The 12895-nt window shown below is 40.6% G+C and overlaps 1 protein-coding gene across 2 annotated transcripts; it reads right to left on the bottom strand.

Annotated features, from left to right (window-relative positions):
• Positions 1-2730: 2730 nt before the first annotated feature.
• Positions 2731-12433, bottom strand: LOC120033559 (programmed cell death protein 10-B-like). 2 transcript variants are annotated; one of them, XM_038979956.1, is made up of 9 exons: positions 12351-12433; positions 11376-11608; positions 8258-8311; positions 8010-8127; positions 7750-7876; positions 7589-7667; positions 6888-6970; positions 4390-4471; positions 2731-3176 (listed from the first exon to the last, which is right to left on the bottom strand). In XM_038979956.1, the coding sequence occupies exons 2-8, from the start codon at positions 11463-11465 to the stop codon at positions 4390-4392; spliced, it is 633 nt and encodes a 210-aa protein (XP_038835884.1). In that variant the 5' UTR covers positions 11466-11608; positions 12351-12433; the 3' UTR covers positions 2731-3176. The 2 variants fall into 2 exon arrangements, with proteins under 2 accessions (XP_038835884.1, XP_038835885.1); XM_038979957.1 differs by lacking the exon at positions 8010-8127 and having other exon boundaries at positions 7750-7913.
• Positions 12434-12895: the final 462 nt, after the last annotated feature.

Here is a 12895-nt window from a genome sequence, read left to right on the forward strand (position 1 = left end):
AGTTGTTCAGTGTAGGAAATCCTCCCTGGTACCCTCGTACATAGAAAGACCCATTTACACTATACATATAGCTTATGCTTGGTTCCACCTTGACATCCCTGATCTACTTGCCTCAATAAATTAAATGCTAGAACATTGGTCGCCAGATTTAGCTATTTGTAACTAGCCTCTTAATACTTGCATAAAGGTGCGAGATAGACACATGTTCATTATAGTGATAATGAGTTGTGATGCCATGGTCGCTGCCTTGACTAAGATCTTCCAGAAAAGTACAGGGCCTGATGTATTTATTCGCATAATAATGAAGTCAGATTGATGAATGTAGTTTATATTCAACCTCATTTTCATTCAAATACAGTATATCCAAAGTGTACTCTATTTTCATGTGGTGAAAAGTGTACTGCAGTATACTTCTTGAGCATACACTTGATTTTCATATCTCAATAAGTGTACTTCAGTATACTTACAAAAAGTATACTTTTCATGTCTTCAAAAAATGTCTTTAGTATACTTACAATGAATGAACTAGAATATCATGTACTTCAAAGTACTAGATTTTCATGTAATGAGTGTGTTTGCAAAAAGCAAGACCACACTAGAAATCTGACATACTTATTATTGTTCTCAATAAGGAAGTAGTTACCTTATATTTCCTGAAAGTTATACCTGCCTGCCTGTTAACAAAAAAGTTATTCAATGAGGAAATACTTTCCAATATTCAGCTACTTGTCTTTTCAAATAAAAGTATATCTGAATACTTACTTTGAAATGTATGTGAAAGTAATTGAGATATTTTAATTAGTAATTTAACCTAGGTCTGGTTCCACCTATACAATCCTTTCAGATGTACACAAGTGATTAGAGGAGAGGGGTTAGGGGCTAAGCACTAGATCTCTGGAACAGAAAACAGAACAAGTTTAGTTTTTATGATGAGGCAACTGTCTGTGTAAACAGACAATAAAACACTATCTTATCTGAAGTACTCCATTCATGGAAAATCTACTGGGGTAAATCCCAGTAGTCTTAAAAAAAATCTCTTGTCTCCCCCCTAAACACAAACTGCATCATTAGGAAATGATTTATTGAACATTTGCCACCAGACAAACAGTATCAGTTAAATACAAAGACAGCTTCAACCTGGAGCCATTTCTATCCCTTCATCTTTAAACATCAGGGACAGACTCCTTTTACAAACCCTCCTCTCTCCTCAGTCATGCTCTCTGTAGCTACACACACAGACAGAGTGAGAATGTTACTTTATGAATCCCAAATCGATCCCTCCCTAGTCTGCCCCTACCCCCTCGTACAGGAGTCTATTTGGGATTCAGCAACTCTGTGCTTGAAGTCTTTTGGTTTTCTGTCTTCTAATAGAGAGTAGAATACGGGTGCATCTCAATAATCTAACAAGGTTTCCTCTCCTTACACTGCTCCCTTCCTCTGCACTACTCTGTAAAAACTGGACAGGTGAAAGGTCATACCCAGTAGGGTTAGAACATCATATTGCTTTATCTTAAGAGAGGGAGACACTTGAGATGCACAGTAGGTAGTGAAAGCAGTTTCCGTTCTGAAAGCATGATTAAGAAGCTATAGCAGATGTAGGAGGAAGTTGCCCCTAAACGCTGACACAGGGTCAGATACAGTGAGCTCCAAAAGTATTGGAACAGTGAGTTTTTGCTGTTGTTATTTTGGCTCTGTACTTCAGCACTTTGGATTTAAAATTATACAATGACAATGAGGTTAAAGTGCAGACTGTCATAGAATACACTTCTACATTGATGTGGATGCTACCATGATCATGGATAATTCTGAATGCATCGTGAATAATGATGAGTGAGAAAGTTACAGATGCACAAATATCATACCCCTAAAACATGCTAACCGCTCACCATTACAATAACAGGGGACGTTAGCATGTTTGTGTGTCTAACTTTCTCATATCATTATTCACAATATATTCAGGATTATCCATAATCATGATAACTTCCACATTAATGTAGAAGAGTTTAGAAACATTATATTCTTATTTACACTAAAACTCACTACAAAATGACAATACAATATTTACCATTCATTTCTATTGGGCACAAAATAATCTAAAACACAACCAAAACAAACAGCTAATGCATTCAACAAATGTGTAGAGTCACAAGCTTGATGTAGTCATTGTGTGCTATGAATATGGGACCAAATACTTTTTACTACTTTAATACACAAGTGAATTTGTATGAAATACCTTTGGTCCCCTAAAATGGGGGGACTACGTACAAAAAGTGCTGTAATTTCTAAACAATTCACCCGATATGGATGAAAATACCCTCAAACTAAAGCTGACAGTCTGCACTTTAACCTCAGTCATTATATAATTTCAAATCCAAAGTGCTAGAGTACACAGCCAAAACAACAAAAAATGAAATACTTTTGGAGCTAACTGTATTCTCCATCCCAGTAACAGGTAAAGTTAGGATTGGGGAAAGGTCATCTGATCCTAGATATGTGGTTAGGGGCAACTTCTACCTTGAGCCTAATGTAAAGTAATCACATGAATATATATTATCAAAAATGGCAATTAGTCTGACAAACGCCTCGTCTCCTCTACTTCTAACAAGACCAGGTGTGTGTTCAACAAGAAGGGCCAGGAAGATACCAGTATCATTAATACCGTGGCAAGAAACAAAACACAAAGCGAATTTTACATCTTTAGGAAACAACCCTAATGTTAGAAACATTATCTTGTCACATTTATTTATTTTCTAAGATATAGCACAGAATATTTTACATACAGCAGGTTTTTATAGGACCAAAGAAAAATGGAAAAAATATTGTCATACTGTTATCGTCACAGCCCGATCAACAAGACTGTCCCTAAACGTTAAAATGCTGATTCAAACAATTAAACAGTAGCTAGGGATAAGTAAAAAAGCTATCACATATGCTGAAGTTCTTCAGCTAGATTTTGGCCATTAAACATTCACTAACATTAGCTAACAGTTTAAAAGCTGACGTATTTCACTGCTAACATCAGCCTTTTTGAACACACCTCAAGTGTATAAATTAAAACTGTCCGGTAAAAATCAAGCCTCTATAGTACATTTGAATCTGGTAAAAGGTGCTCTCCGAACATATGCCATTTTTAATGTTGCTTTGTTGGAAGATTGGATGGCCTCTCCAAGGCAAGCCTACACACACGTTCAGACAAAGACACAAACACAGGAGACATAGATTAGAAATCACTGGTCACTTTTAGAAATGGATCACTAGCCACTTCAATAATGTTCCGTATCTAGCATTACTCATCTCATATGTATAAACTGCACTCCACACTATTCTACGGTATCTTAGTCACTTCTAAATTGTGTTTACATATTGCATCACCCATTTCATATGTATATACTGTATTGTATTCTAGACTACACCACTGACTGTCAAACAGCCATCTTCAGCACATCAGAGGCTGCTGCCTATAGACATAGATTAGGAATCACTGGCCACTTTAAGGAAATGAAACACTAGCCACTTTAATCAAGGACGTAATGTCTCTCCGTATCTTGCATTATTAATCTCATATGCGTAAACTGTACTCTGTACTATTCTGCGGTATCTTAGTCACTTTAATTGTTTGTAAATATTGCATTACTCATCTCATATGTATATACAGTACTCTATACTATGCCACTGTATCTTAGTCCAATGCTGCTCTGACATATGTATATATGTTCTTAATCCATTCCTTAATTAGATTTAAGTGCATTTTGGGTATATCTTGTGAAACTGTTAGATGTTACTTGTTAGATATTACTGCACTGTTGGATCTAGAAGCACAAGCATTTCGCAACACCCGCAATAACATCTGCTAAACACGTGTATGTGACTAATAAAACTTGATTTGATTTGAGGAGAGAGGAGGATGTCAGTGGACATAGACAGTAGCACCAGCCTAATAAACAATCTCCCACCATAGAGTTAGTTAGAGATCTCATCTTTGTATCTGTCCCATTATGGCTTCTGTGACAGCCTGCTATCTCCATTTTGAAGTAGTCCATTTTCTTCTTTGTTGTGTTTAAAAAAAGCATGAACTTTATAATGGTGAATTACCGCCACCCGCAGTGCTGGAATCCTGAACCAAATCTTGTGCGTCATTCATTTATTGTGGCCATTAGATAGCAGTGATACAGCTTAAAGCCATTTACAAACTGGGTAACCCAATTTGAAGAAGCAGCCAATGTTCTGCTCATTCCTTCATTGGCTGATACCTCCCAATCCATAGGAATCGCCACCCACTTGTCTACTTTAAAATTATGGAAGCCCTCAATGGCAATGTTCATGCAACAACAGGTTATATCCAACTAGAACTCTAACTATCTCTATGTCTCACACACACTCTTATTGTACCTATGAGACGGTCTTGAAGGTCTGCAGAATGAGGTTGGTTTGGTGGATCAGTCTGTTCGCACTGATGAACACGTTGATCGCCCTGGAAACAAGGATGGTTCAGTTGTTGTTATTTAACGACTGCAAATAAAACGAACACACAATGTCAGCAAAACAGTTGTTTCAAAATAGCCCTGACATTTCAAACCTGCTTAAATAATTGGTTTCTCATGGTCATCGTAAAATAAACAGTTAGTAAGAACATTCCCACTACTAATATTATTAGAATTAATGTACACTGAACAAAATATAAAACGCAACATGCAACAATTTCAAAGATTTTACTGAGTTACAGTTCATATAAGGCAGTGGTCACCAACCGGTCGGTGGCGCAATTGGCGGTGCACTTGATTCAGAAGCCCTGCGCACCGGCAGATCTGTGGCTAAATCGAGTGGGCCTACTGTGCCTACAGCTTCCAGCAAAGTTTGATACTAGCTACATGAGATTTCAGAACTTTTAAAAACCATGAGCAGAGAGACTCAAAGAATACAGCAAAGAGCTGCTGTTTTTATGACTGAGTTTTTATTCAGCACTGTCAACACTGTTTTTATTCAGCACTGTCAACACTGTTTTTATTCAGCACTGTCAACACTGTTTTTATTCAGCACTGTCAACACTGTTTTTATTCAGCACTGTCAACACTGTTTTTATTCAGCACTGTCAACACTGTTTTTATTCAGCACTGTCAACACTGTTTTTATTCAACACGATTACAAAACATAAAACGTACTCTGTAACACCACTCGCGCTGCAGCTGTGATTAATTGGCAGCCAAGTGTATCGATAGCAATGCGTTTTTATTGTTATTAGCAGCTCATCGTGTCTATTTTAATATATCGAGGAATATTTCACTTTCTCCGGTCATAGGAACAACATGAATTTGTGCATGAGGTAGATGAGCTCCGACTCATTTTGCCATCAGGTGGAAGACGGTGTCCCCCATCTCTGGTCAGTCTCACCTGAGGCAAGGCAAGGAAGGACAGAGCAGGGACCGTGAGAGGCAGACCCTCTGCTGCTCTCTCCCTCCCTCCGCTGAGACCAATGCAGTGTTTAAAACAACTAGGAACACGGAAATGTCAGACTTCTGACTTCAGTGCGTTCAAGACAACAGGGAACTCGGGAAAAAACTAGATGCGACTGGGAAAAATAGTTTTGAACTGGGGATTGAGTTGATCAGGCTATTGATTGTGGCCTGTGGAATGTTGTCCAACTCTTCTTTAATGGCTGTGGAAAGTTGCTGGATATTGAAGAGAACTGGAACATGCTGTCGTTCCTGAGCATCCCAAACAGGCTCAATGGGTGACATGTCTGGTGAGTGTGCAGGCCATGGAAGAAGTGGGACATTCAGTTGCCAGGAATTGTGTACATGGGGCCGTGCATTATCATTCTGAAACATGAGGTGATGGTGGCGGATGAATGGCACGACAATGGGCCAGGATCTCGCCACGGTATCTCTGTGCATTCAAATTGTCATCGATAAAATGCAATTGTGTTCGTTGTCCATAGCTTATGCCTTGCCATACCATAACCCCACCGCCACCATGGGGCACTCTGTTGACAACGTTGACATCAGTAAACCGCTCGCCCACATGATAATATACACGTCTGCCATCTGCCCGGTATAGTTGAAACCGAGATTCATCCGTGAAGAGCACACTTCTCCAGCGTGCCAGTGGCCATCGAGGGTAAGCATTTGCCCACTGAAGTCTGTTACAACGCCAAACTGCAGTTAGATCAAAGCTTTGGTGGAGGACAACGAGCATGCAGATGAGCTTCCCTGAGACGGTTTGGTTTGTGCAGAAATTCTTCGGGTTGTGCAAACCCACCGTTTCACCAGCTGTCCAGGTGGCTGGTCTCAGACGTACCCGCAGGTGAAGAAGCTGGATGTGGAGGTCCTGGGCTGGCATGGTTACATGTGGTCTGCGGTTGGACGTATTGTCAAATTCCCAATTCTCTGGCAAGAGCTCTGGGGGAAATTCCTGCAGTCAGCATGCCAATTGCACGCTCCCCCAGAACATGGCATCTGTGGCAGTGTGTTGTGTGACAAAACTGCACATTTTAGAGTAGCCTTTTATTGTCAACAGCACAAGGTGCACCTGTGTAATGATCATGCTATTTAATCAGCTTCTTGATATGCCACACCTGTCAGGTGGATGGATTATCTTGGCAAAGGAGAAATGCTCACTAACAGGGATATAAACAAATTTGTACACAACATTTGAGAGAAATACGCTTTTTGTGCGTATGGAACATTTCTGGGATCTTCTATTTTAGCTTATGTAACATGGGACCAACACCTTATATGTTGCGTTTAAATTTTTGTTCAGTGTATTTTTGCTGTGGGTTTAGTAAGTGCTATTTTGTGAAGAAAAAAAATCCCCCAATCACAATTCACTGCTTTCGATAAGCATATATCTATCTATTCAGCTTTCTTATGAATCTACTCTACACGACTCACTTTCCATCTTTGAAGTATGTTTTGAGAGTGTCGCTGAAGCTTTTGGAGTATTTGACAAACTCCTTCTTCTGGTGCTCAAGAGCCTGGACACACAGAGAAGAGACAGACAGATGTGAACATCGCCTTCACAATGATATCAGCTCTCCTTGCAGCCATTGATCACATTAAAAGATAAGGAAGAAACACACTGAGTGTACAAAACATTAGGAACACCTTCCTAACATTGAGTTGCAACCCCTTTTGCCTTCAGAACAGCCTCAATTCGTCAGGGTATGGTCTCTACAAGGATGTCAAACGGGTTCCACAGGGACGATGGCCCATGTTGACTCCAATGCTTCCCACAGTCGTGTCAAGTTGACTGGATGTCCTTTGGGTGGTGGACCATTCTTGATACACACAGGAAACTATTGAGCGTGAAAAACCCAGCAGCGTTGCAGTTCTTGACACACTCACACCTGTGCGCCTGGCACCTACTACCATACCCTGGTTAAAAGCACTTGAATATTTTTTGAATGGCGCACACACAATCCATGTCCTTCTTTAACCCGTCTCCTCCCATTAATCTACACTGATTGAAGTCCATTTAACAAGTGACATCAATAAGGGTTCATAGCTTTTCACCTGGATTCACCTGCTCAGTCTATGCCATGGAAAGAGCTGTTTTGTCCACTCAGTGTATATTCCACATCTCTGTGTCTTACCCTGCGGTTCTGGTAGTGGTATTTCTTAAAGACGTTATTGACTGTATCCAGGAGCTCCTTTATAGCACTGGCGATGTCTCTATGGAAAACAACCAACACCAATCAAGAAGCAGGATGTCAAGGACATGCTCATGAAGGTGTGTGTGTTAGTGTGTACTCACTTAATTGTCTGTAGGAAGCGTACCCTGTCGTTGATCTCGTCAGGTATCTTACTGAGGATGTGTTTCAGAGCTCTGGATTTCTCATTTAGGTCCTGGAACTCCTGCTCTGGCCTGTCCACTAAGAACTCTACACACACACACACACACACACACACACACACACACTAGGATATAGGAGTATATTTTAATAAACAACTACAAACACACTGAAGCCCTTGTAAGCAGATGCTTAGTGCTGGCACTTTTCTACACTCACACACCTTCCACGTCATCTGCAGCCATGCGCAGCAGAGACTCTGTGTAGTTTATCTGAACGTTTTTCTTCTCCAGAATTTTCATTATGATGTCCTGAGTTAGGCCTGGGTTCTCCCTCTCCGCCTAGCAACACCAACACACAATTACACTGCCCATCCTTGCAACCAGAGCCCAGCGGTTACGTAAGGGCAAAGGTCATACGTTTATGAGGTAAGGGGTTAGATGTCAGGGATCGTGTGTTTGTGTGTCTTACCTTGATGAAGGCTGCCCTCAGTGTCTGGGCAGCTGACAAGTTGATCCTCTCCAGCTGCCAAACCAACACACACACACACATCGTTAGGGGCTGACAAGAACAAACACACTCATCCAGGGTTCGACATACAGGGCTGCCTGCTGGTCCGGGGAGTTATTTTCAATCTAGGCTATATAATTGATGAAAAAACAGGAATTCCTGAAGCTGCTAGTTCATTATATAGATTATTTATCTCACACGGGCCGCACACACAGCCTCATTTGAGCGGAATCATCTGTCGGGCAGCAAGAGCGCGCAGCTCTCAACTGTCCTGATTCTTTTGCAACAGACACCATTTATTCCAAATGCTCTTCAACGTAAAAGCTGTTGGGTTCTTAAACGGAAGTTGTACCATAGTCCCATGTACCAACACCACAGTCACCTCCAAACTCATCACCAAGCTCAGGACCCTGGTACTAAACACCTGCCTCTGCAATTGGATACTGGACTTCCTGATGGGCCACCCCCAAGTGGTGAGTGTAGGCAACAACACATCTGGCACGCTGATCATCAACACGGGGGCCCCTCAGGGGTGTGTGCTTTGTCCCCACCTGTACTCCCTGCGTGGCCGTGCATGACTCCAACACCATCATCAAGTTTACTGACAACACAACGGTGGTACGACTGATCACCGACGACGATGAGGCAGCCTATAGGGAGGAGGCAAAGAAACCTGACAGCGTGGTGCCAGGACAACAACCTCTCCCTCAATGTCAGCAAGACAAAGGAGCTGACCGTGGACCACAGGAAACGGAGGGGCGAGTACGCCCCCATCCACAGACGGGGCTGTAGTGGAGCAGGTCGAGAGCTTCAAGTTCCTCAGTGTCCAAATCACTAAGGAATTATCATGGTCCACACACACCCACACAGTTGTGAAAAGGGCATGACAGCGCCTGCCCTCAGGAGGCTGAAAAAATGTGGCCTGGACCATTGAGAGCATCTTGACAGGCTGCAACACCGCTTGGTACGGCAACTGCAAGGCACCTGATCTACACAGGGTGGTGAGTATGGCCCAGTACATCACTGGGGCCAAGCTTCCTGCCATCCAGGACCTCTATACCAGGAGGTGTCAAGGAAGGCCCTAAAAATTGTCAAAGACTCCAGCCACCCTAGTCATAGACTGTTCTCTCTGCTACCACACGGCAAGCGGTACCGGAGTGCCAAGACTAGGTTCAAAAGGCTTCCTAACAGCTTCTACCCCCAAGCCATAAGACTCCTGAACAGCTAATCAACGGGCTACCCAGACCCCTCTTTAACGCTGCTGCTACTTTCTGTTTATTATCTATGCATAGTCACTTTAACTCTACCTACATGTACATATTACCTCGACTAACCGGTGCCCACGCACATTGACTCTGTACCGGTAACCCCCTGTATATAGCCTCTCGTTATTTTACTGCTGCTGTTTAATTATTTGTTACTTTATTTTCAATTTTTTACTTGACACTTATTTTTTATTATTTTTTAAAACTTCTTAAAGCATTTTGGGGTAGGGGCTTGTAAGTAAGCATTTCAATGTAAGGTCTACACAATGATTCTCTACCCTATACTTGCTTGTTTTGTCACAAACTGAAATTAGGCGAACTATTTGAATTTTAGCAACCAGGAAATGGCGGAGCGATTTCTGCATAGTGCATCTTTAACTCCGCATTGTTGGAAAAGAAAGTGTAAAGTACTTAAGTAAAAATACTTTAAAGCCCTACTTAAGTTGTTTTTTGGGGTATCTGTACTTTACTATTTTTGACAACTTTTACTTCACTACATTCCTCTAGAAAATTATGTACTTTTTACTCCATACATTTTCCCTGACACCCAAAAGTACTCGTTACATTTTGACAGGAAAATGGTCCAATTCATCCACTTATCAAGAAAACATCCCTGGTGCCTCTGATCTGGAGGACTCACTAAACACAAATGCTTTGTTTGTAAATTAATATCTAAGTCTTGGAGTGTGCCCCTGGCTATCTGTAAAAATGTTTAAAAAATAAAGAAACTATGCTGTCTGTTTTGCATAATATAAGGACTTTGAAATTATTAACACTTTTACTTTTGATACATAAGTATATTTTAGCAATTCCGTTTACTTTTAATACTGAAGTATATTTAAAATCAAATAGTTTTAGACTTTAACTCAATTAGTATTTTAATGGGTGACTTTCACTTGAGTTATTTTCTATTAAGGTATCTTTACTTTTACTGAAGTATGACTTTTCAGTACTTTTCCCACCACTGCTTTTAGTCTACACCTGTTGTTTACCAATCATCTGACAAATACAATTTGATTTGTATGGTTTCCACGCATTGCCATTCCAATCTGAATAGTTTGCGAATGTTTGGCACAAGCCTGCTACGTTAGGTTAAGCACAAGCTGCACATCTATAAATTCTTCCATGCTCTAAAGTGGAGTGAAGTCCACAGGGTTCCATATTTCAACTTCTTCCAGCCACTCATTTTTGTTTTTTAAGGAGAGACACGACTGAACTACAACTTCCGTTTAAGAATAAAATGGAAATCAACAGCATTTGGAGTAAACGGTTTCTGTTGCGAAATGTTTTCCAACTAGCACGTGAAAAATAATTGTTGTGGACTTAGAACATCCCAATTTTTTTGTTTTTCTGTAAGAAAAAGTGTGATTTAGAGAGTGGAAACCAGAAAACACTATAGGAAAACTCGGACAAACAAAACCTTGAAAACGGAATTCAACGTAAGATAAAACAGATTTTAAAGGGCCCTAGAACTGACTGTTCAAAATCACTAACAAGAATACCCTTTTTGAGATTGATTGTTTTGAGGGTAAAAATAAAATTTAAGCAATGTAAATATTACATTGCCAAGTTAAAATGTTATTATTTGTGTATGGAGAGTAGGTTATAGGCTATACGCTAGCTTGCTCAGCCCGCAAATTAAAGATAAAACCACCTGATATTTAAATGATGCACGCATCATCCACCATCCTTTGAGATCTTGGCCCTGGCCAGTATGTTTTTCATTTGGACCAGTAGCTTTCAGGTCGCACTGGCCCGGTGTGTCACTTGAAAATTTACCTCAATCTATATTAGACAAAACTCACACACATTACCTCGTTAAAAACTGGGTACATGACAGCGTATAGCGTCATGGAGACCATGGAGTTTGTCTCGGTTTCAATCCTCATCTCTTCCATGGTCATCCTCCAAGGAGGTGCAGAGAACACACACTCACTTGTTCTTATCTTTCTCTTTCACACACACACACACACACACACACACACACACACACAGAGAGAAGAGAGAGAGAGAGAGAAGCTCCAAGAGTCCCCAGAGTGACAAGAGCCTAGAGAGAGAGAGATTTGTTACCTGTTGCCACAAGGGCAACCAGTGAAAAACAAACACCATTGTAAATACAACCCATATTTATGTGTATTTATTTTCCCTTCTGTACTTTAACTATTTGCACATCATTTTAACACTTTACATAGCTATAATATGACATTTGAAATGTCTCTATTCCTTTGAAACTTTTGTGAGTAATGTTTACTGTTCATTTGATTGTTTATTTCACGTTTGTTTATTATCCATTTCACTTGCTTTGGCAATGTAAACATATGTTTCCCATGCCAATAAAGCCATTTGAATTGAATAGAGAGAGCTTTGTCTATGTTGTCATGTAGACAGGCCTAAGGCGTTATTAACTCCCTCTTCTACTGTGACATGATTAGCTACTGTACACAAGAACGTTACCATGCAAGTTAACGTTAAACATGTTCGGTTCCTAAGAAGCTAGCTAACTTAGCTGTCACACATGCTCGCTAACTTTAGTTACCAACGTTTGGTAACTAACTACCTAGCTAGTTTGCAGATTATATGTCAATTTAGGCGGACCTTTAACTGTGAAAAATCACCAAGGCATATAGCTAACATTAAGTAACTGCATTACCTATCAGTATCATGCTACTGTAGCTAACACGTTAGTGACGCTTGAGCAACTCGCAAATGTGTGGCTAATGCACTGTCATTCAGTAGAGATGCGTCTAACGGTCCAATGGTAGTTATCTTAAGTAACCACAGATAGTTACCTTTCTTGTCACCGTTCTAATAGCCAAACTGTCTAGTTAGCTGTGTTGTTATCATCAGCCTCTCCTTCAGCGACACTTCCGGGTCACGGAATTTTGGAAACGCTCTAAATAAAAGTCCCCCACATAATAGTAGAAGTGTCAATAACCTCAATTATTCATGATACATTAAAAATAATTGTCGAAACATGAACAATGATTCATATTTGTTCATATTTAAGTGACATTTGCATTAAATGTTCTAAGGTCGAATAAATGCCCGCAATGAAAATCATTGTACATGACATAAATATTAGCTCTGGAGCAAAAACTATTCAAGGTGCCGCAGTAAAAGTGTTGTAGGGAATACTCAGTAGGGTCTGTAGAATGTATAAATGGTGTCATTTCATGGGTCACTGAATTATACGCAGTATTGCTGGCCTTTTACTTTTGTTTTGGGCTCCCGAGTGGCGCAGCGGTCTAAAGCACTGCATCGCAGTGGTAGAGAAGTCACTACCAACACCCTAGTTATAATCCAGGCTGCATCACAACCGGCCGTGATTGGGAGT

Source organism: Salvelinus namaycush, chromosome 40 (assembly GCF_016432855.1).
Source record: "Salvelinus namaycush isolate Seneca chromosome 40, SaNama_1.0, whole genome shotgun sequence".
In the NCBI taxonomy this organism is placed as follows: domain Eukaryota; kingdom Metazoa; phylum Chordata; class Actinopteri; order Salmoniformes; family Salmonidae; genus Salvelinus; species Salvelinus namaycush.